Source organism: Sebastes fasciatus, chromosome 17 (assembly GCF_043250625.1).
Source record: "Sebastes fasciatus isolate fSebFas1 chromosome 17, fSebFas1.pri, whole genome shotgun sequence".
Lineage (NCBI taxonomy): Eukaryota > Metazoa > Chordata > Actinopteri > Perciformes > Sebastidae > Sebastes > Sebastes fasciatus.
Window position 1 is genome coordinate 911,435 of NC_133811.1, and position 24,993 is coordinate 936,427.

The 24,993-nt window shown below is 41.6% G+C and overlaps 1 protein-coding gene across 2 annotated transcripts in view; it reads left to right on the forward strand.

Annotated features, from left to right (window-relative positions):
* The window catches only part of grin2da (glutamate receptor, ionotropic, N-methyl D-aspartate 2D, a), a 317,340-nt gene that overhangs the window by 221,133 nt on the left and 71,214 nt on the right, over positions 1 to 24,993 (forward strand). For both annotated transcript variants that reach the window (XM_074612865.1, XM_074612866.1), the window contains one exon: positions 5,751 to 5,956. In XM_074612865.1, the coding sequence (XP_074468966.1) occupies positions 5,751 to 5,956 (206 nt within the window). The remainder of the gene's footprint in view (positions 1 to 5,750; positions 5,957 to 24,993) is intronic.

The window sequence follows — 24,993 nt, forward strand, 5'->3', positions numbered from 1 at the left end:
TAATTTGGCCCTGAGTTTGCAGTTACTCCGATGAAAGCAAATAACACGTAACACAAAAAAATCTACTAAAAAGCTTCATTCTCAAGTTAAAAAATCATGAGTGAGCAGTACGGTTTCTCCAGTATGTTGCATGCCCATGTTTTACCTCTCCTCTATACGTTTCTGTTCGTTAATTGTTCTGAAAGAAACCCGACTTGGTGGACTGTTGCGTTGGGTGAGCATGGTTGTAGATGTTATCAACAGATTTAAATTGAAAAGATCTATATTTTACCCTTCTATTTGTGAAATATCAAAATATTAGACCAAGTAAATACGACTCTGATAATATTGTGTAAACTAGAATGGCAATCGGAGGGCGCAGACCGCCGCACCCCCCTCCGTGCAGCTTGCGCCATCATCCACGTGTATTTGTGTTTATGTTGAGATCAGCTGTGTGCTTTGGTCCAACTCAACTGGGATTTCACAGAGTTTAATGTGAAAAAACGCTGATTCTACAGTTTCTACAGTTTTGTACAGTTATGGTTACAGACTCTCTCTCCAGCTCGTTTTGGAGAAAATTAAATATATATCGCGATAATTAGCGTTATTGTGAATTATGTTTGACCATGATAATCATGTAGCGAAAATGGTGACAGCGCTAATGGACATATTGATAATTTTGTAAGGAAAAACCTTTAGAAGTCAGTGTTAAATTAAACCAAACTTTTAATCAAATAGTATTTGTTTCGGTTCAGTTGAAACATTATTCGTCATGTTTTCAGAAGTTTTCCATTTCTGCAGCTAGTTGGAGTTTATAAGCTATTTTGCTCAGAGACCAATTTTGCACTTCAGTTGTTTACTACAATTTTCAGCTGTTTTGCACTCACAGAACGGACTGGCAGAGTGACAATAGAGGCAGAAATCTCTTAAAAATAGTAATGAATCCACCGCTGGTGGGAGTCGCATGGATGAATGCACGCCCATCAACGCTTCGCTATCCATAAAATGGCTGCCAGTCCTCCAGTAATAATTACAAGTGAGGACTGGCTATGTTTTCATTCCTTCTGTTGAAAGGATTTTTGGGCTGCAACGCCCAAACGTTGTCCCCCTGAAATTGCAATATTGGAGTTGAGTGCAGTAACTTTTTAGCATGCAGGGAAACAACAAGGTTGAATATTAGTTGTGCTGGTGCTCAAAGAGCCTTGACTCATCTCCGGATGGGTGACATCATTGGGAAACAGAACAGAAGCCAGGACAGTGCAAGGCTGACTAAAATAAATAATGGCACAACTGAAAAGCACAAAAGCAGACAGAAAGTCCAGCCAGCTAAGACTCAACAATAATAATGATTTAAATAACAGTTACAAAATGAATGAAACTTGATACTAGATACTGAAGGTATAAGGCCAAAATGAGTACGCTGAATCAGCGAAATACACAATAATATGATAGTGATGGGGCATGTGAATCGGTCCAAATTACAATGCCACATGTCATGAATACTTTTAATATTGTCTGATCAAGTGAACGTCGTCGCTCCAGGTCCTCCTACAGTAGGCAATCATCATCATCCATTTAAAGGGCTACTAATTAGTATTGCATTATGATGAAATTGGACTACTTGCGAGAGACAGAGAGCGGGGAAATCTTTGTCAAAATCAAAGCAGCAGAGGGCGAGATATCCGACACATTCTCACTCCCAACTCGCCAACTGCCGTCTACTTGGTCAGTGCCCCTCAGCATCGGACACCGACACACGGGGTACCCCTCTTTCATTACTGTTAGACAGACCGGGGACAGCGTGTCAATATATACTTGTAACATGCATAGTGTCCTTTCACAATATACTTCTGTTTTCTCGGGGAGTTAGGTTTAGGCAACACAACCACTTAGTTAGGGTTAGGAAACGGTCCTGGTTGACGTTAACTTCACTGACTAGCGACTCACGGGACTCATGTAGCTGACGATACTAAACGACTAGCGGGACTGACGATATACCGACGAGTCACGTGACAAAAGACTGACGTGACAAAATAAGTCAACGTTATTTCAGTTCCACACGGGACACGAACAGCGGTCTCCTGGTTGAGAGTCTTGTCTTTGTTTGACCCATCCTCCACCCTTACCGCCCTAAGCTGACTCTCACGTGTATTGGTTTCCGATAACGAAGGGCACTGACCTAATGGCGGTATTTGATGAGTTGGGAGAGAGAACGATTTGAGATATCCTGACTTTACTGTGAAAATAATACTTTGCAACTAACACAAAAAACAGTGGCCCTAACAATGTCAGTATTGATTGAAAATTACATCCATCCAAGTATTTATCAATATTTTCTTATGAATTGACATGTTTTGCAACCTTCTAGAAGACCACATTAACAGTGATTCAGCCTATTCCTACAGAACCGTTTTTTTTTTTTTACAATTGCTATTCTCATCAGTATTCTTTTTATTAAAGGGTCCTTTGGTGCTCAGATAGTGATGAGTTTTACCGTTGCAGCAGCAGCAGTGATTTGTTTCTAATGAACAGAAGAGGAGCTGCGTTTCAATGAGCCGACACAGCCACTGTGGCTGAACAGACAAAGACAAATATATCTCAAATAAAATATTCTATAGAGCAGCTATCGATTGTTTTGGGATAATAGTAGCAGATCACATTATTGATCCCACAGAGCATTTTGAAAGCAATGACTGCAAAAGTACTTATTGTTCAAGTCAATGCATATCGGAGTGTTCATTTTGGACATAATGCACATTGAATTATTGATTCCTCCAAATAGTGCACCCCAAACTATCAAGTCCTCTGAGCAGTGAACCTCAGATTATTGATTGTAATGGAAATATCAAAACTAGACATGGAGAGACTAAAAGTGATTATGACTGAGCTCCATTTCTTCAGAACTGAAGTGATTGCAGTATATCTTTGTATGTGGTGGAGTTTAACTTGTTTTTAATGCAATATTGTGGCAAGGAGATCGTTAAACATGGTATAGAATCTGTGCTGTTTGTTATATGTGAATATAACTTTCTTTTTATTTTTTTTACTTTAAATTGGATTTAATGTTTCTGTTTTCATTGAGTCTCATAACATTTTGATGAAAATCTAAAGGTCTGTCTGAGCTCCATGGTAACAGAGAAGCACAGAATACCAGATCATATTCCATCCATGCCTTCTGCTGGGCTGGCAATCCAGGGATTCAGCCCCTGTCTGCGCCGTGTGTGTGTATGTGTGTGTGTGTGTGCGCGTGTGTGTGTGTGTGTGTGCGTGTGTGTGTGTGTGTGTGTGTGTGTGCATATAAATGTCTTTTTTTTTGTGTTTTTTGTTTATAGAGCGGTGGAAAGCATTTACTTCAGTTAATGCAAAACACGTTAGAGGGGTGAACTGGAGGACAAATGAGCATAAAAGATCAACTTATTATTTTGTTCCATAATGAAGTGTTGGATCTGGCTATTATTATTTATGCAGCAGAGAGAGAGAGAGAGAGAGAGAGAGAGAGAGAGAGGAGCTGAAACAAAAAGAGAGGGACAGAAAGTGCATAAAAGATCAGGTGAGTGAGGTTGGTACAACATGCCAGGTGCTCTTTGCTCTTTACATCGCTCTGTTGTCTGTATCTCTGGTCCTTGTGTTAATGTATTGAGGGGCCAAAATGAATAATCATGAATAACAATGTGGTAGTGTGTTGGTGCACTTATTTGCTGTTGTGCCTGTTAGATTTGGGTAGAATTATGTGTTCTTGTGACTTGTTTGTATGTGTCTCTGTGTATGCATTTTTGCTGGTAAAGTGTAGAATATTATGCTTGCACCTGTGCTTTTGTGTGTATGTGTGTGTGTGTGTGTGTGTGTGTGTGAGTGAGAGTACTTGTATTCATGGCGTTGTGGGGACATCAGTCTCCACGGTGCATTATGGGGATGTGACCTCTCATCTGGGGACAAGAAGCTGGGCCTGGTTGCACCAGCTGTTTGTAAGTTCAAATTTAGCCAAGTTACAATGCAAGTGTGATTTATGCCTCTCTCAATGAAGGTTGCACCACACAAACTAGCTTATACTCTAAGTAGAGATTAGTTGTTATACAATGGTATTATTCATAATATTTACATGTACTAACTGCCAGGTACAAGTGACTGATAAGTGACCTGGTTTATGACCTGGTTTTAGAGAGAAGATTAGGATTAGTTCAAGACGTGTAGTGATTATAGTTAAGGTTTAGGTAAATCTATAAACAATCTCCTCACAAGCGACAAAACCTGTGTATGTGTGTGTTTAAAGAGGCTTTGCATGATTTTTCACAAATCCCAACAGCCACATCTGGCACCATCAGGGAGATCCACAGGGAATCGGCTGTATGCAAATACCATCGAAATATGTGACACCACAGCTAGAAAAATGACAAAATATAAAAAGAGCGAGTTGCTGTGTTGTGGCTGCACATCCATCCAGTAACATCCTCAATCGATGTGAACACATCTGTTTACACATGTAGGTCACAGTGACACTGTAAACTGTCTGTTTAGTGTCAGTTTCTGCCCCAAAATACCGCGTTGCAGCATGAAAAAAGCTCAGTTAACATGCACAAACTGCTCATTATACAAGACTACCAATGCAAAGACACACTGTTGTGTAACATCACCCCCATTAATCCAGAACTGTGCAGGAAGAAGCATGCAGCTTTAGATAAGGGGAAAAGATACGAGTGGAAACGTGAGCTAAGAGAAGACTCAAAAGTCAAAGGACTTTACCGAGTTGTGAGGTCTCTGATATTCTGTGATTAGTAGTGATGTCAGTTGAGGCTTTCTGTAGAGCTGAGGGTATAGAATCCCAAATAAAGACAACAGCATCAAGTTCACTTTAGTTGGTTTAGTTGGTTAGCAATCATCATGAGTGAGGACTCAACTACATGTAAAATGTCAAACCAGGACAGAAGCAGCACAATGCTCCAGATTCACACTGGAGGAGCCAATTTTAGACATCTGATACAGACCTCTTTTTACAGAAGGAGGCTTTTTTGCCATCATTAAATCACACAATAGACACATGCACGGAGAAGGGGAATGGCTGGCAACGGATGTACCAAGCAATTCAAACGACTGGGACACAAGAAGGATGCTGCAGGTTCCAAAACTCTTTGACAAAACATTTGAAAAAATAGCTGCCAAAATATATATTTTTTATACAGCTGTTTTCAACCACTGGGCAGCATTCTGGACACAAATCAAGGAGTGTCCTTTTAAAGTGATACTGTTACAGGGAATGCTAGTTTTTCCTCGATGCATTAGCTTCCCAGTAAACATGGATTGGTTGATTTGCACGTGTCATTGTTAAAACCAGGTTGATTTTGGGATATCTTTATGTCACAATAATTAAATATGTTGCTAACTAAACATTGAAATGTAGTCCTTACATATTTCTTGAAGCAAAGGTTATATGTAACCTAGCCATCTAAAAATTTGAATCACATTTAACACAGTTTTAACCTGTTCCGTAACATATTTTCATCTGCAAATGACCAAATGTGTGCATGCTTATTGTGTGCAAACAGCAAGGAACATTAGAGATATGTAGCTGTCATACTAGGTAACATGTTTAACTGCTAATTAGGTGACATTATCCAGGCCAAAACACAAAACTGATCAGATGTGTCATTGATGAAATGACTCAAATGTTCTGCAGACATTTATTAAAAGCATGTGATCAGCAGTTTGTTCTAAGCCACTGTTGCCCAAGAACTGAAGACTTGAGCATCTGCGTTTGTGTGTTCATTCCCATCCAGGTTGGCTGGTGGGAGAACGGCCACCTGCGTCTGCGTTACCATCCCTGGTCTCGCTACGGCTCCTTCCTGAAGCCTCTGGATGACTCCCAGCACCTCCGAGTGGTTACCTTGGAGGAGAGGCCCTTTGTCATCGTGGAGCCGGCTGACCCGGGTACCAGCTCCTGTATCCGTGACTCTGTACCCTGTCGGATGCCCGTCAACACAAGGTAACACACCACAGCCCCGGGATATGAAACACAACCATCACAAGCTTGGAGGAAACTTGCTTTTCATTGTATCCTAACTCTGCAAGGTTCAGTTCTCAATGGTTGGTCTCTACATCTGTATTTCTTTAATACACTAAAATAAGGCTTTATTTTACTTCTGATTTTCTCCATGATGTTGCACATATAAATACTTTTTAGGTGTATCAAAATTATACTCATTTGCCTTCCAATTTTACATGGTCAATGAAAAGGCAATTGTTAGTACCAGAACATTTTTTCAGACTTGTACATTGCTTTGGTGCCATAAATCAGTGGTTTCTCAACAATAGTTACCAACCTTCTTGGTTTTTAACAACAGCCAGACTGCCCATTATATCCATTAAAGCAAAATGTCACCTGCACATTTCCTTCATCACCATCGAGGTGAACGGCCTATTTTATGGTTGTTAAATTTGACTCTTGGATAGAGAATGAAAGGTTTAAAATGATCCAGCATTACAAAAGCAAACATGAGATTGTTAATGAAGTAGACTCACCAATAAAAGTGTCAGTTAAGGATGACCTGCAGTTTATTCTGGCTATAGGCAGAGAAGAACAGAATAGTATAGGTGGACTGAAACAGTTTTATACAGGAGTGGTTTAGTATAAAACAAGCAGCTTATAACCTTGATGTCTCCTAGTGGTTTCCCCTCTGAATCCTTATCAGCCTCTTATCCTCAGTGGGAAGTAGCAAAGAAGTTCCAAAAAGTGGTTAGATAGAGAGCATCTTTACACCAGAAGGGTCCAGGCTCTGATCCCTTGTGAAATTGAAATGTCTGGCCAAGCGTCCATGAACCAGACAGTAAATCTTTACCTTCTCCAGGTCTCCAGGTGCTGGTGTGCAGGGAGGAAGGGATTTAAAGAAATAATCAAATTATCCCAGGGAGGAAAATAAGTTTCCTCACGGCAGCTATACAGTAGATACGTTAAATGTCATAAGGTACCATTTGAAAGCATGCAATTAAGAACAAGGCATGTTTTTGCTACAGATGCTCATTAAAACCATAAAAGAAACTTGATACTGTCGTATCTTTTCTGCGACAGTGCTGTTGAAGTGATGATGAAGGATGCTCCGAGGACACTGTTCTTGCTGGTAAAATAGAGTTTATTACAAACAAGCCACACATGTCATACGGGCGTCTAGAGCGCCCGGAGGTCTCAAATCGAATCTGAAAGTCCTGCCCTTTGGGGCTCTCGCGCCTCCTTATATCGGGCACAGATGGTATGCAACATCTGTCATGTAACATGCGAGCTGAGCATAAGAACAATGTGTGTCCTACATGTTTATCTTACAACCCCTTGACTTTTGTCCGACCCTCCGTCCCCGTTATGCTGTTTACCCATGTTTACATTTAGGGGCCCCGCTGTCATTGTGTTACTCCTGAGAATAGAACATGTGTGTTTACATTTAGGGGCCCCGCTGTCCTGTGCAACTCCTGAAAATATACCACATATTCCCCCCTTCGAGACTTACCCAAAGTCTCGAAAAAATAAAAGAAGAAACATACAGGTGTATAAACATAACAAATTTAACACCCTGTCCTTATTACCATTGAAACAACTGTATGGAGTATAAAAGTGAGAGTGAAAAACCTGTCAGGCAGCTACTCTTTCTTGAACAATGTATTAAACAATGTATACAGGAAAATTCTCTCACGGTCCCTCTGCCAAGGCGACCATACGTAATACTCCATAACACTGAAATGAGGAATTGTAGCAATTTGTATATGGAAATGATTTAAGCAAATGCATATGGAACTCTCAGCAAATTAAAACAAAACAATGTCCAAAGTCAGGCTGGTCGACCCATCGCACCTTTCTATGGACCTTTTCCTGCCTACCCCACTGTCCCTAAACATCGAGAAAAAGAAAAAGAAAACATCTGAGGTCCCATTATATTTAGAAACCATCATTTCTCAAGCATGTAATACACAAAAAAGAAAATTCCTTTTCAATAATACTCAGGTAGCATCTCAGAGAAGACATAAGACTGTATAACGCTGTAGTTTCTCAGCAGCCTTGACGCCGGTGTAGTATCGATGACGTCTTGACTCTGGATGTTGTATCGACAGTCCACGTTCAGAGTTCTTCAGGCCATTCGTATTTTCATGTTTGAAGTGTCTGAATCCATTCAGCCCATCGGAGTCCCTGACAATCCACCACCCTCACAGTGTTCTTCCCCAATATGTTCTAGAATGAAAGAAAAGAAAACCAGTATCTTTTGCATACAGAACAGATACAAATTAAAACATCAAACACAGAATAAGATAAGTAAAAATGTAAATATTGTCCATTAATCATATTGTTCATTTGTTGCCATATCCCCCCTTCGAGACTAAACAAAGTCCCGAAAGAGCAACACAACATCAACACTACAAACTACACAAGCAAAAACAGAGGTAAATAATATGATTATAATCATATGAGATATTTAAAATGGATATTCCTCCACCAATTCGATCTTTATGGCGTCATCCTCATCCACGTCCGTGTCAGCTTCGTGTAATAATGGCATCAGCGTTTGATCGCCGGGCAGCACAACTCCAACCCATTTAATTATCATGGCCTTTGCAAAGGTCAACAACATCGTGCAAAAACAAAACATCACGCACAACGACAGAACGAGCGCTACCAAAACCTGAACTAACACTGCTCCTAGTGGCCCCAATTTATCCTGTAACCAAGCATTTGCAGACCATCCCGCGTCTTCTGATGGGCCAAACGCATCTCTTATGAGCTTCAATGCCCCTATGACACTAGTCATATTATCAGAACTATCAGGAATCAACGTATAGCAAGCATCTCCTGATAAATTTAAAGCAACACATAAGCCCCCTTGTTTGGCCAAAATATAATCAAGAGCCATGTCATGTTTTAGCAACGTCAGTCTGTGACTTCTCTGGGTGTTTGACAACAATTCGAAACCTCTTATGGTTTCGTTCACAAAGCCTTGCAAGGTGTAGGTAATGTTGTCGATGTGATCTGCTAAGAATGTCACACCATACCATGGAAAAAATCCTATACCCCACTTCTCTCCTAAACTTATTCTCCAATGGAAGGATTCCAACTTGTGAAACTGTGCCAACTCACGTTTTCTCCTACTACTTGAAGCGACATCAGATTGGACCCCCTCTGTCCCTACTCCCTTCTGGATAGTAAGAACCTCATATGGAAGTTTCAACAGTGACATATAACAGCATCCTGTCCACCCATATGGTAGAAATATGTATGCCTTATTACCACAGACCCACCAAATATCCTTGAAATTCCCTATAGTCACATTCCCTGGCAATATCTGGTTATGTACCCTCAAAATTGTCTTCTTTTTGTGTTGTGGTGCCTGAAAAGACGCTTCATACGAATCATTACTATTCCCACGTTCCATTTTACCCAAGTCCATCATATATTTATCACACTTTGATAACCCCATAAACGTTCCCGGCCCTTCATGAGTTGTATTTGAACAAAAACAGCTGTTAGCTCCCACTGCTGTCACCTCCATTATATCAGGGACCGCTGTTCTGATATCTTCATGCTGATCAAGTACATTTACATATGGTAAACCTGCCAACCAAGAACAAGTCAATCTAGGCTTAAAAAGGTTCATTGCTAAAGCCATCACTTTATCCACTGATGATTGCTGTTGATACAAGAGCCATGATAATGCATAATTTTGACACATAGTGGTTAGTGGTTCTGGTATAGTCTCTAAAATCGAAGGCCATGAGCTTGGCGATCGGATTTTCACCAGACACGGACCATCCGTTTTCACAACCGATCTTACGGAGTGGGTTACTTGCTGAAACCATAAGTTCCTACCTGCCCAAGGGTCTGCGATTTGTAACACTGAAGGATCAAACCCAAACGCCTTCCATTTAGTGTCTCTCTTTTGTATTGTATGGTATTGATCCATCATGTACCCTGGTGTCTGATCAGAGTCAGCAAAGTTATTATCTATGTTTAAAATAGTCCTCTGAGCTGTCGTAGATGACTCTACATACTTTTCTTCTATCCTCTGTTCTCTAACTTCAACAATGTCATTATTTCTGTTCACGCTAGGCTCTATTTTTGACACTTGCTTCTCGACTAAATTAACCACATCCTTAAAGGTCCAAGATGTCATATTAGATGTCTGCGTTGTATTTACAAATGTCGTAGATGCCACGGATGTCGTCACTGTTGTAGCATTCATCCCCTTTGAAGTCATAACTAGAGTAGTAGCCAGAGTCGGTGTATGAACATTCTTAGTTGTTTTTGGAACTAATGTAACAAGCTTTATCTGTGTACTAATCACCTTTGGAGTGGTTACTGTAGTAAATTGTTTCTGAACTTCTTTAGTACCCCTAGAAACTCCAATAGGCCCCAAATCTTTTATCAGGAGTGACACTCTACGAGTCACACGACCTGTGATCCAATAATTTTGATATGGAACAAATTTAAACTCCGGTTCTTCATAAGAACACATGTATTCTCCTTCGTCTTCCCGAGTAACGTTACGCAGGACCAGGGAACAATCATCATTAATTTTCATCCACCTAACCTCATTAAACAAAATATACTTCCTCTGATCACGAGGCACAACGTCATCTTCAGGTCTTGTCAACAACAAATCTTCACCACAACTATTTTCCCATTTGGGAAACAAGTTCCCTCCATTATTCCATCTCCCAAACTGACAAGGAAGGTAAGCTGTTCCTCCTAACCTAGCTCTGATCACAGTACTCAAAGGAGGTGACGTTATAGATATCACCTGAGGCGCCTTTGTAGTTACATGTGATGCATTTATCCTTTCAATAGCTTTTGCCATTGAAGGAGTAGATTTCTCTTCCATCTGTCCAGCTTTCGTCTGGAGAGTTGCTGTCATCGTTGTCAATTCTCTTGTTTCCCCAACCTCTTGTGAATCTATACTCTTATTCCCCCCTAGTATTACTAGAGACACCACGCGAACTCCAAATCCTAACTCGGACCGCTCACTTCCAATATGTCGATCGTAAAAAGAACACCTGTAATCACCTTGATCTTCCTGTTGAGGCTTATATACATAGAGACTACAGTCTCCCTCAACCTTCACTCTCCTTTTGTCATTAACTAATGTATATTTCCCTAATGGTACTGTCTCTGACAGATCTAGGATCTTACCATGGCTATCTTCCCACTGAACTCTGAGTTTCCCTTTACCACTATTTTCTTCTGTACACTGACATGGAAGCCTAACTGACTCTCCCAAGGTTACTTCAACCCTGGTTCTAATAACGGTCTGGTTTGACTCTTCTCCTAACTGGTCTCGGGCTCCTTGGTCTAACTGGATCCCTGGGTTGTCCTGCAGCGGAGTCACCGCCCTTTGATATCTCTGGCGCTTTGCAGGCAACTGAAATAGGTCCTGCTGGGTCTGGGACATGTTGAAAGACAATGTCTCTAAATCTTCTGTCCTGTCCATCAACTGCCGAGTCATCTCTGGCATCATCAGGAATGTGTACAGACACATCAACATTGTCCACAACCTGGGTGATCTCTCCTTCTGAATTCTGACTCTGGGGATTTTCATGCATCTGCCCTTCGGCTGCCTGTTCTCCCTCATTTTGTTCCACAGAGTCATCTCGACTCTGTGTGGGTTGTACCTCTTCTCTGGGTGCTTTGACGCAGTGCGATAAATGATACCAAGTTGGAGACCCCTTAACCTGGACCGCGGTCCCAGTACTGCGAACCACTTCAAACGGTCCTTCACGGCGTTCGTTATACCACTTCCGTCTAAACACCTTCACGAACACCGTGTCTCCAGGTTGCACTGTGATCCTTTTTTGCTCATCGAGTTTCTCCTGCACCTCCTCCTTAGTTTGCCTGTCAGACACATATGTGGATATTCTTTTATGTAGATCAGGAGTGCCCACACTTTTTCAGCATGCGAGCTACTTATAAAATGACCAAGTCAAAATGATCTACCTACTATAAAAATGCAAAACATATATTTATTTATAAATATATTGAGTATTCTTTATATGTACAATATATGTTGGTGTACCTTGCATAACTGCATGAACCCATATTGTACAATATAACTCTGTAAATTTTTTGTCATTACCTTACTCTGATGACTTGCACTGAATGGAATCAGCCAGGGATGCATAGTCCGGACAGTAGCTGCTGATAGCCAGCCTCAAGCACACTTCCAAATGATCATCAGTCAAGGTGGAATGGTATTTGGACTTAATAATCTTCATGTGGGAAAAGGCTGACTCGCATAAATAAGTGGAGCCGAATAATGCAGTCAAGGAGGTAGCACATTTCCTCATGTTGAGGTACTTTTCCTCTGTGAGTAAGTTCCAGAACTGTCCATGAGCCCTGGACTTAAGCTGAATGTCAGCTTGTAGTGTCAAAATCTCATCCTCCACTCCAGATGAGTTCAGGTGAAACAGTGTTGCAATTTGTTGGCTGACGTCTATTTGAAAAAAAAAAAAAAAAAAAATTTTTTTTTTTTTTTTTTTTTTTTTTAATGCCATGCGATCTACCCACACTACCTTCGCGATCGACCGGTAGATCGCGATCGACGTATTGGGCACCCCTGATGTAGATTAACCATGTATGTGACATACGTTTGCATTTCATCTTCCAAAAGGGCCAAACTTGGACCTTTCCCACTTGTCCGCAGACAAGGCGTTGGCATCAGTCTTCCTGTAACCAACTCATGAGGTGTCATATGTAAATCGCGGAGCTCACTAGAGCGACATACCATTAACGCCAATGGAAGTGCTGCTATCCAGTTTAACCCCATGTGCTGGCATATTTTGACAATACGATTCTTCAGAACACCATTCATTCTCTCGACTAATCCTTGACTACGTGGGCTATAGATTGCCCCAAGACGCTGTTTGATTCCTAATTTTTGCAAAATCAATTTCACCGTCTTATCCACAAACTCTTTCCCATTGTCTGAGGATATTCGATCTGGAAGTCCCCACCTGCTTATGACCTCTCTGCATAAGAACTTGGCAACCGATTGAGCATCCTTTCGTTTTGTTGGACAGGCCTCAGGCCATCGTGAAAATCTGTCCACCACGACTAGCATGTACCTTTTCCCTTCAATCGGTTTTATCATGTCAACATAGTCTATAACTAGTTCCCGCATCGGACCTCTTGGAGTTGGGATGTGGCCAGGAGGAACCGGCACTCCCCTCCGAACATTGTTTTTCAGACAAATAGTACACCTGCCTATGACATAATCAATCTGTTCAAGCAAACATGGTGCCCAAAACCCATACTCTTTCGTGATCTTTCTCTTCACTTCCCCCCTTGCAACGTGAGCTAAGCCATGCGCCTCCTGAATCATCAGACCCAACAGGTCTGGAGGTGATAGTACCAGCCCCTCATGATTTCTCCAAAGTCCAGTAGCATCTCGGGTGGCACCTCGGTCTAGCCACAACTGTTTGTCCATTTCAGGAGCAGCTTCCTGCATTAAAATCACATCTTTGAGTGTAATTTTGTCTTCCAAGTTCACTTCATGCGTGACGAGAAGAACTTTGCCCAATTTATCTGCTCCAGTGACTGCTTTTGCAGCTTCATCAGCCGCTCTGTTCCCTTGTGAAACCCTTGACGCATCCTTCTTATGTGCCGCACATTTAGCTATTGCTATTTCTTTAGGCTTCATCATAGCATGCAACAATTTCATGATCTGGGCGTGATGCTGTATCGGCGAACCATCCGTTTTCTTAAACCCTCGGTTCTTCCACACTGCTCCAAACAAGTGGCACACATTATGTGCATATGCAGAGTCAGTATATATCGTCACTCGCTTCCCTTCTGCCAACAAACACGCTTCAGTTAGCCCCACCAGCTCAGCAAGTTGTGCAGATGCAGGCTGTGGTATCTCTTCAGCCTTCTCCACTGTAAATCCAGTTCCTTGGGCTTTTACTATCGCATAGCCGGCCCTTAATTTATCGCCCACACGATAACAAGACCCATCAGTCCAATACTCCAGGTCTACCACATGCAATGGGAGAGCTTGTAAATCTGATCTAAGCCTAGAGTATTTCTCTGCTTCTTGAACACAATCGTGTGGCTCACCGTCTTCTGGAGTTGGCAAATTCTCCGCTGGATTTACCGTAACACACCTTGCTAGGGTAACATCTTCCTGCTCTAAGAGCCTATGATAGTCTCTGAGCCTAGACATGGTCAAGTTGTTTTTACCATAGTTCAAAAGATTCCTTAGACTATGATGTGTAAGAATTGTCACTGGATAACCCATTGTTACAGATGATGCTTTATTGTACATTAGAGAAACTCCCACCATAGCTCTGTAACACAATGGTAACCCTAGCTCTACTTCTGAATAGGCCGTGGAGTAATACGAAATAGGTTGAGGACTCGTACCCGTACCCGTTGGTTGACAAAGAACTGCACATGCATATTTACCCCCAATGGAAGTAGATACATATAACACAAAATTCTTAGAGTAGTCTGGAATTGCGAGCGCCAGAGCCTCTTGCAACTTCTTTTTTGTCGTTTCAAATGCCAAAAGGCCATCATGTGTCCAGGACAGATTACAGTGTAGCTTAGCATTCCCAGTATCTTTGATCATAGCTCTTAAAGGCCCCGTCAAGCTAGCATAATCCTCAACCCATGCTGAGGAATATCCTGCAATACCAAGGAATGTCATCATCTCTCGGACTGTTCTGGGTTTTGGAGCCTTACGAATAGCCTCCACGTGAATATCAGAGATGCTTCTGTGTCCCTGCGTTATTGTTTGACCCAAATAGATTACCTTCTCCTGACAATACTGCAGTTTCTTCAGAGAGGCCTTGTGGCCCTTCTCTGCCAGTATTTGTAGCAATTTAATTGAGTCCTTATGACATGTCTCCTCATCTGGTGAACAAATGATGATGTCGTCCACGTATTGGATTACATTGCTTTTTAGTACCTGCTCTATCCCCTCCAAATCGTCTTTCACTATTTTATTGAAAATGTGAGGACTATGTTTGAATCCTTGTGGCAGTCTCTCATACTCATAAGATTGTCCATTGTACGTGAACCCAAATAAACTTTGGCTTTCCCTACTGAGTGGAACACTGAAAAACGCACCACATAAATCTAACACTGTGAAATGTGTCGCTTTTGGCGGAAGTTGGGCTAGCAAAGTATGTGGATCCGGCACCTCTGCTGGAAAATCAACCACCACTTCATTGACCGCTCTTAGATCATGTGTTAGGCGATATGAATCATCTGGCTTCTTTATCGGCAACAAAGGCGTGTTGCTCTGGGGATCCTGTGTTATCTTTAACACCCCTGCCTTAAGAAGTCCTTCAATCTGTGGTTCAATTCCTCGGATTGCCTCTTCACTCAGTGGATACTGGTTCTTCCAAGGTGGTTTGACTCCTGGTCGGAGTTCAACTCTCACTGGTTGAGCTGACTTCACAAGTCCAATATCCGTATTATGCCGAGCCCACAAACATTCTGGAACTTGTTGTAGCATCTCTTCTCTCATTGAGTCTGAGTCCATCTTAGCACTGCAGATGGATTCATGTGTCATTCGCACGGTTTGTGGCTGTCCTATTCCTTGAGCAGAGATCATAATCTTAATGAATCTCTGATCCTCACTCGTCCAGATGGCAAGATTCTCTGTTACTGGTGTAAAAACAGCTTTTTCAGCCTCCGCCATCATTTCTCCCACTTGCTTCTGTGTATGTTCTTCACGCACCCACAAGGTCACATGTGGCACACTCTTCTCGATATCAAACTCTTTGTCCAAATAGTCATCTTTGTGTATTTTCATAGCTGCTCCTTGTGGTCCCAAAATTATACAGCCTGAATTTATTTGAACTCGTTTTGGTTGTCGGCTCAACCATTCTTCTGCGTTTATTTGAGCATCATCATTGAAATACTGGAGCGTGCAGTGAAATGGATACTCTGGAAGCTTTGCGTCGGGCATATTTGCGGTGATAAACTTTTCCCACAACTTAACTGGCTCAAAAAAATCTGCACTGAGATTTCCAATCCAAAATACTGACGACGCTCCAGTCTCTGTTGTCATCAATAATTGGTGAACCCTCTCGTTTGGCATTTCCACCAGACAGCCGTCTGGCGTGCATTTTATTGTACACCCCAATTTACACATAGCATCTCTTCCCAAAAGCGCAATAGGTGTATGTTCTGATACCAATATGGGTAACGTAATCTTCTTCTTTTTATAGCTGAGCTCGATTGGTTTAGTGAGAGGAACTAGCTGTTTTACTCCCTCGAACCCGATTGTCCGAATCAATTGATCAGACATGGGGAGATGTATAGCATCTTCAGGCCGAATACAGGTAAAAGCAGCTCCGCTGTCCGCCATCACTTCCACTGGACGATTATTTACTTTTACCTCTATTGTTGGATCTTCCTCCGGCCCTGATACTACCAGCTGACACCCCCCTCTCGAGTCTTCCGGGCACCCCTAGTAACCAGGTTCCGGGCCCCTGTAAGGGTTCACCGGTCCTCTGGGTGACCTTGATTGGCCCCTGAATCCTCCTCTGAATCCTCCTCTGAAGTTTCCTCCTCTGGTGTTTCCTCCGGGCCTGTTGCACTCGCGAGCGAAATGGCCTTGTTGTCCACAAGTATAACATCCGGTTGATTGCTGTTGAAAGTTTGGATTAAACCTTCCTCCTCTTCCGAAATTTCTTTGATCTCTTCCTCTCCAGGGCTGCGCTTGATCAAAGGCTGGCTGTGGGTAGGTGACAACTGGAACCACCGGCGGTGGCTGGAACGATTGGAGCTGAACCTGGTTCGGCTGTGGTAGTGGTACTATTTGATTTAGTGGAGCCTGATTCTGCATAACCAGAGCCTGCTTCTTCTCCATCCTCTTACTATCCGTCAGTTGTATTTGATTAAGTTTCCTGAGGGTCTCTTGGTCCTGGTCTTTTTGATCATGTTCCTTTTTCCTATACAGCTCAACTTGGTGGGCTATATGATCCGTATAACCACTCTTTGCCATGCTTCCAAGACCAACCACCTCTGCCAATTTGCTTCTCACTGGCAGGGGCAACCCCTTCTGTATTCTGGTTCGCAAAATCGACTGCTCCATTTGATTCAAATCCGGGTCATTTCCTGTGATATTTCTCCACACTTGATGAACCCTCGACACATAGGCCCTCGGGTTTTCCTCTTGTCCCAGTGGATCAATAAAAATATTGTCAGGATGTACGTTTGTCGGAAATGTGTCTTTCAGCGCCCTGCACACTTGGCCTCTACTTGCAGCAAACAGCTCTGAATCATTCACAGCAGTTCCCACATATCGATTAAGTCCAGCTTTCTGTAGAATCTCTTCCATAGCGTGAATTCCAACGAGGCTGGCCAAGAGTCTCTTTATATCTCCCATGGCCAGTTGCTCTCCCACTGTGATTTCTTCCAACTTCGAAATCCAAGGATGTGCTCCATCTTGAAGAGTAGGTAACTTTTCACGTATGTTTGACATATCTGTATTCTGCCAAGGCTTGTACTCCAAATTCCGTCCTCGGATAATGACTGGACAGATTTTTCCAGTCTCCTTCTTGTTTCTTGAGCGCAATGCATATTTCATAGCTGGTTTTGGGGAGCTCTTCTTCTGTAACTCTTTTTTCTGTCTATACAGTTCCTCCAATTGTTCTTCCAACGTTCCTTGGCGATCAGGGCTGGGACTTCTATCCAAGCATGAAAAGCATTCCTCTATGCTTCTTTCGATTTCTCTCATAGTTTTCCGGGCATCCTCTTCATGGCCCTCTTCATGGCCCTCTTCATCCTCACTGTCATCAGAGTTATCATTTCCTCTTATTTCCGCTTTTGCCAACATCCGCCTGACTTCAGGGTCATATCCTCCTCTGCACCCTTCCTGATCGCTTTGGTCACTCTCGTTTCCATGGTCCCGCTTTTGCCTCCTAGACCCAAACTTTGTTTTATTCTTACTTTTGGATCTTGGATACATCGTTATAGTTGTCTCCGCTCGTCCTGTTTCTATTATTCTGTCCTCCTCGTTTCTGATACGGTAGTCACCTTCCTGACTGATCACCGGGATTTGAGGATAGATTTTCTTAGCCATCGTCTTTACCTCATAGGGTGGTGGTCCCTTCACTGGGTTCATGTGTGAGAACGATGAATTGGTATCTTTCCTTAGTTTTTCTGTTTGTTCTGTGTTTTGTTTTATTTCTTCTGCAACTTTATCCCTCTTATCGTTTGCAGCTTTGATCAGTTTCTGTCCCTCATCTTCAAATAACTGGAGAATGCCAAGCTCCACTTGCCTCTTCTCTTTGCGTTTTATCCCCTTTTTTCCCTTCTTTTGCTCAGCTTTGTATGTCGATACAAGTACTAGCATTATTTTAATTACATCTGGGTTAAGCGTCCCCTCCATTGGCCATGGTTGGTCAATTTCAGGCCAGCGTTTGTGCCATTTTTCCGATATTTTTGCAATGTTTGCGATGCCCCTAATTAAAGGATTATTCTTCTGTACTATCTCAACAGGAGTGATTACTTTCGGATTTTTAGTGTTCTTCTTCCCCATTATAACGGCTTCCTTATGTTCCGTTATTGTACTTTAAGAAGTAATTGCTGAAATTAAAACTACTCAAGGCTTATTTAGATTACTTCCCCCCTTTTTTTTTTTTTTTTTTTTAAAAATCCAATTACCCAATTAATCAATTAACCAATTATCCAATTAACCAATTAACCAATTCTCCAATTAACCAATTAATCAATTAACCAATTCTCCAATTAACCAATTAACCAATTAAACAATTCACCAATTCAACCAATCAACCAATTATCAAATCAATCAACTAACCAATCAGTCAATCAACAATTTATCCGATTATCCAACTAATCAGTTAACCAATTATCCAATTAACCAATTAATCAACTAGCCAATCAGTCAATCAACAATTTATCCAATTATCCAACTACTCAATTAATCAACAAATTAACCAGTCATCTAATCAATCAATATTCAGCTCAAAACTTCAAACAGTCACCACCTTGAATGTCCACCACATCACAGATCAGACAAACTACGCACCATAACATACATGAACTTCTGTAATTGTCAGCAGAGGTTAGACTCAACAATCATATGCCATTAATTAATCAAATGCATTAACTGATCAATCCGTTGCCAAGTTTTTTATTAATTCATTTATTTATTTCTCCTAACTGAGCAGGTCAGTTTCCTCTTAGGCTTAATAAATGAAAGCAGGTCTATATGTGTACCATCAATATTGCTTATGACTGAGAACACATACACATATGGAAATGCAGGTTTTGTTTTTGTTAAAGAGTTTGTGTATAAATTGTACCGGCCTTTTTAGTAGATTGACCTGGAAAGCCTTCCAAGTCGACGTCAGCAATCCACCCTCCGTGATGTGCCGGCCCTCTGCCTTGCCTCCCGTCTCAATTCTCACTCACCATAAATGACATAACAGACAAGGAACAGGCAATGATTTAGTCTCTTGTGAACCCATAGGTCCCTTTAACAGCATCATACATTATATTCCTAACTTAAACCCCTTATCTAAACATTAAAGAACCCCACTGGACCAAACAGTTCAAATGGCAAAGGAATTTTCTGTATCTCCCAAGAAAGGGTCATCGAAAGGAATTTTTGGGAAGAGAGAGAGAGAGAGAGAGAGAGAGAGAGAGAGGGGTTTCAATCACTACCCTTCTTAGAGAAGTTCATTTTGTGCTTTAACAGCTTTAATTATTATATAACGTCCCTTTTAAGAAGAGCTCATGTTTTAGTCTTTTATAAGAAGCTCATGGTTTTACACACTACATTATTCAATTCAACAGTCTTCTTAGAAAAAGGCAAGAAGCTCATTGGTTTACACAATATATCATTCAATTCATTTAGTCTTCTAACCATTTTATGGCCCACATCTGGACTCCATCAGCAGCCAAATGTCACACACATTTACGCACCCACATTTTTCCCTTCTGCTCCTCTCAAAGTAAACACACCCCCACATTTTCTTCACTCCAAACTCCAACGCACACACATCCAGCACACATCCTTTTCTTCACTCCAAACTCCAACGCACACACATTTTTCTCAACTGCACCCTTCCATCCCAAAGTAAACACGCACCCACATTTTCTTCACTTGAACTTTTAGATATATTCCTATGCATGCTTTCTGCCGCTATTTCCTTACTTTTTCTCGTAAAATTTCTGCTACCCATGAGATGTAAAATCTTCGACGAGAAGCTGCTTCTTGAACACCGTTCGTCAACAGCGTCAGAGTGGTAACTGTCAATCGAATTGTGATTCTACACTCTCCAGTTATTAACTGACCATCAGATGTTGTTTCAGGTTTTAATGGCCCGTACTACAATGCTCCTACACCTGAGGGCTCTATCCTATCCGATTTGCGGCTTGTCATATGATCATTTCCTTTATTTCCTTTATTTCCTTTATTTCCTTATCTCTCTTAACACTCTTTACATTTATTTATTCAAATTACCTGGATCCAGGTTTCCCAATTTTGTCTTTCTAAGTTAATTCCGGACTATGTCAGAGCCATCGTTACGCAGTGGCTAATATGCATGCGTCTTACCGTTAAGAAGTTTAGGGCCCCTCTTCATTAATCTTGCACGATACTTTTTAACTCACCTTATCGTTACCATAAAGCTATTCTAAACTATTCCTTGTATTTCTCATACTTCTTTTCTTCCCTTTATATCTTTTCTCTATTCATTCCCCCTTTTTTCATTAAATTTAGCACGGAGCCTCACTTTAAACATCAAATCAACAGTACATGTCTGTAACAAGAAGGTTCTTAATTTACGGTGTGTCCACACAACTCCACATAACAGCCCCAATTAATGACCAGCATTCAATGAGTGAGCTCACCGTCTGTGAAGTTGTGCTGATGGTCACCTCCGATCCTGTTCGTGACGCCAATTTATGTCGTATCTTTTCTGCGACAGTGCTGTTGAAGTGATGATGAAGGATGCTCCGAGGACACTGTTCTTGCTGGTAAAATAGAGTTTATTACAAACAAGCCACACATGTCATACGGGCGTCTAGAGCGCCCGGAGGTCTCAAGTTGAATCTGAAAGTCCTGCCCTTTGGGGCTCTCGCGCCTCCTTATATCGGGCACAGATGGTATGCAACATCTGTCATGTAACATGCGAGCTGAGCATAAGAACAATGTGTGTCCTACATGTTTATCTTACAACCCCTTGACTTTTGTCCGACCCTCCGTCCCCGTTATGCTGTTTACCCATGTTTACATTTAGGGGCCCCGCTGTCATTGTGTTACTCCTGAGAATAGAACATGTGTGTTTACATTTAGGGGCCCCGCTGTCCTGTGCAACTCCTGAAAATATACCACAATACCATGCAGCAAAGTAAAGTTAATTGTCTTTTAATCAATCCACATAATTAGAATCATGGAGCAAAAGATCCGGGCTGCATCCCTTCCAACGCTTTAACTTATTGTGAACCACTAGGCGACTCATAAAATGATACGTACTAAAATATAGCACCAACATGAGACCGATTCAATACTGATTCATGATAACTGCAGAGAGATTTTACTTTCTTATCATGTGTCATATATAGAATATACTGTACAATAATAGCAGACTGCTTTATAATCAGCGTTTCTCTGGTTTCATGTACATAATGAGGTTCATTTGAGGCAAAAGTAAGTCAAGACAGAGGGTGTGTGTGTGTGTGTGTGCGCGCGCGCCTGCTCTGGGCTCCTGGTCTATCCCAGATAAGCTTCCTTCCTGCCAGCACATGACCTGGCCAATGGGAAGATAAGGACTTCATCCTCCATCACTTGTATTGGCTGAGAGAAGTTTGCTCTCTTGTTAATCAACCTACTTTGACCCAGGTTATTTTTTCCTTCCTCACTTGCTTGTCTTTTTGTCTGATACATATATATTTGATGTACTGTTTTACTTTTATGTACTATTTGATGTACTGTGTAATTGACTTGCTTGTTTCTTGACCTGTCACGGTGTATTTCCTCTGATGTTGCTGCAGTGCAGTGGCTAACATGTTTTATGCTTTCATTTCCTGCTGGCATTACCGTCAAGGTCATGATTTGTTTGTTTAAAATGAACATGCATATGAATTACTGGGGCCCAATCAAACACGTAAACATAACTGCCTTTTACTCAATATATTTCCCAATTTTGATGAGGACCACTTCACACATGTAAATGGCCTTGCATTTATATAGCGCTTTTCTAGTCTTCCGACCACTCAAAGCGCTTTACACTACATGTCAGCATTCACCCATTCACACACATTCATACACTGATGTTAGCATTCACACATTCATACACTGATGGCAGAGGCTGCTAAGGTGCCAACTCTGCCCATCAGGATCTAATCTAAATACTCATTCACACACCGATGGCTTTTGGGGTTAATTTGGGGTTAAGTGTCTTGCTCAAGGACACATCGACATGAGCAGCTGGGGATCGAACCACCGACCTTCCGATTGGTGAACGACCTGCTCTACCCTCTGAGCCACAGCCGCCACCCACATGTGACATGTGTTAATCTCAATCAGTCACTTATTGCATAATAATAAATGACTGAGATATTGGGCTTTGAAATGACCATGTAGGGGTGTATATGCTAGTTCAAAAATGGGAAATGAATGAATGTGCATCCAAACTTCCAGGCATCTTGTGCAAAACTGCAGATATGTACCTGCTCACTAAGAGTGGACAGACAGAGTAAGCTACTAGCTGGTGAATATAGTGGAGCTGTTAGAGACAGATATTGCCCTCAAAAGTTGGTGGAGATCAAGCCAGAGCTTAAAGAGAGAGAAAGAACAATAACACAACTCCAAATTAATGTTTTGCTTTGTTACAGCTGGCAACCTCCAGTCCTGAGAAGTGAAGCCAATGCTGAAGAGCCTTAAACCTGCATTCTGTCTACCAGCCAGCAGGGGGCGACTCCTCTGGTTCTACAGAAGTCTATGAGAAAATTAGCCTAAGTCTCTTGATTTATTACCTCAGTAAACATTGTAAACATGAGTTTATGGTCTCAATCACTAGTTTCAAGTCTTCTTCAATACAGCATGATGTTCATTTAGTAAATTAATTCAATTCAATTCAATTCAATTTATTTTTATATAGCGTCAAATCACAACAGAAGTTATCTCAGGACACTTTATATATAGAGCAGGTCTATGACCGTACACCATAGTTTAGAGACCCAACAAGATCCACCAAGCGCACTGTGGCCAGGAAAAACTCCCCGTTTAGTGGGAAGAAACCTGGAGCAGAACCTGAGAGAGAGAGAGAGAGAGAGAGAGAGAGAGAGAGAGAGAGAGAGAAGCAGCCATAATAATAGCCCAGCAGCTGTAATAACTAATACAAATAGGACTAATAACACAAAACCAATAGTAGTGGATGTAAAGGAGTGATAATACAACTATCAGAATTGATGTCATTGGGTCGTCCTCAGACGGGCTTTCAAGCGGAGCTTCCAGCTGTCTCAGTCCTCCATACATCTGGCTAGCTCGCCAGCACTGTCCAGCATCCCTCCTCAGTACGTCCATGTATGTTGGTGTGGGACGTCCCTGTGATCGATGCCCGTGCGTTGGTTCCCGCAGCATCAGCATGCTTGCTGGGAGTTCTTGATGTCTTTGGCAGTGACTGAGAAGTCTCATTCTCCAGGCTGCCACTTTGTCACTTAGCCTTGGTAGTCCCTTGTTAGCATTGGTAGTCCCTAGTACAGACGGAATTAATTAATGATGGTAGCAGTTGGTGTCAAGCAGGCACCGGACGCGGTAGCAGATGCAACCACAATCCAGGTGAAATGATGATCCCATTTCGAGTCATATAGACCATAAAGCAGGGGATGCTTTAGGGCGGGGCTACCTTGTGATTGACAGGTCGCTACCACGATGTTGTCTGGTCTGGGAGTTGTCCACGTTGTCTTATAACTTTCACCCTTTCACAGTGTTTCAGTTAATGCAATTTAACTGTAATATTTTGGTCGCCTAAAAACGTCTTATTCAGAGTTCAGTTGTACTTAGCTCGTCCTTCTGGTGTCACTTCTGGTTTAAAAAAAACAAGATGACGATGGCCAAAAAGACAAAATGACTAACTCAAGACTTCAAGACTACGTCCACTTGGTATGCACTCTATGTTCTGTTGTTGTTATTTATAGCCATATAACCTTTATAAAGTTACATAATGTCTGAAAGCTCTGTGGCAAAACAATTTCATATTGCTGCTTCTCATGACTAGACGCTATTAATCACTTAAATGTGATGCCTCTTCAGTTAATTACCTGCTTTCATCTTAGTTCTGTGGTGAACACTGTCGTAACATGATGCGTCTGCTTGCTAGTTAGCACCCGAACTGCTAGCAAAGTTGTTGTGCATATACTGTATGAAAACATTTAATATACTAATTGTGTTTCCGTACATCATGTGGGAGGATTTTATGTAGGTTAACATTATGTCAATAATGGGAATTTATTTGCACATACACAAGAAGAGAATCATGGCTGTGACCATATTGCCAGTGAAAATTCACAATAACACAATTTTCTATTTCCTTTTTAATCTCTGCTAAATAAAGACCAGACTTCATTCGTAGAAAAAGATGTTTGCAAATCTACGATAATACAGGAGTGAAGTGGCCACCCTCATGAGTTTGATGTGACTTGTACTGTGGCTTGTAGTAAAAAACATATGTGCAAGTTGTGTTGCTAGGTAACAGAGCCAAGATGTTGCCATAAGAGTCTCAGGGTCCATCAAATGGGCACTTTGTATGGACAGCTGATAGAGGGCACATCAGCCACTTGACTGATAGTGATTGAAATGCACTTTGATTCATATATATGTGACCTGCTCTTGATGCTTTCATGGTGAAGTGTTCACTGGATGACATCTCACAGGAAAGAGGCTTTCAGAGGCCTTTGTAGAATATATTTTTTTCTAATTTTAGACGGCATCCAAGAGCACAAAATGGAGTTTAATTATGTTTTAATAATGCAGCTCTCTGACCTGTCAAGCATTGCCTCTCCAAACA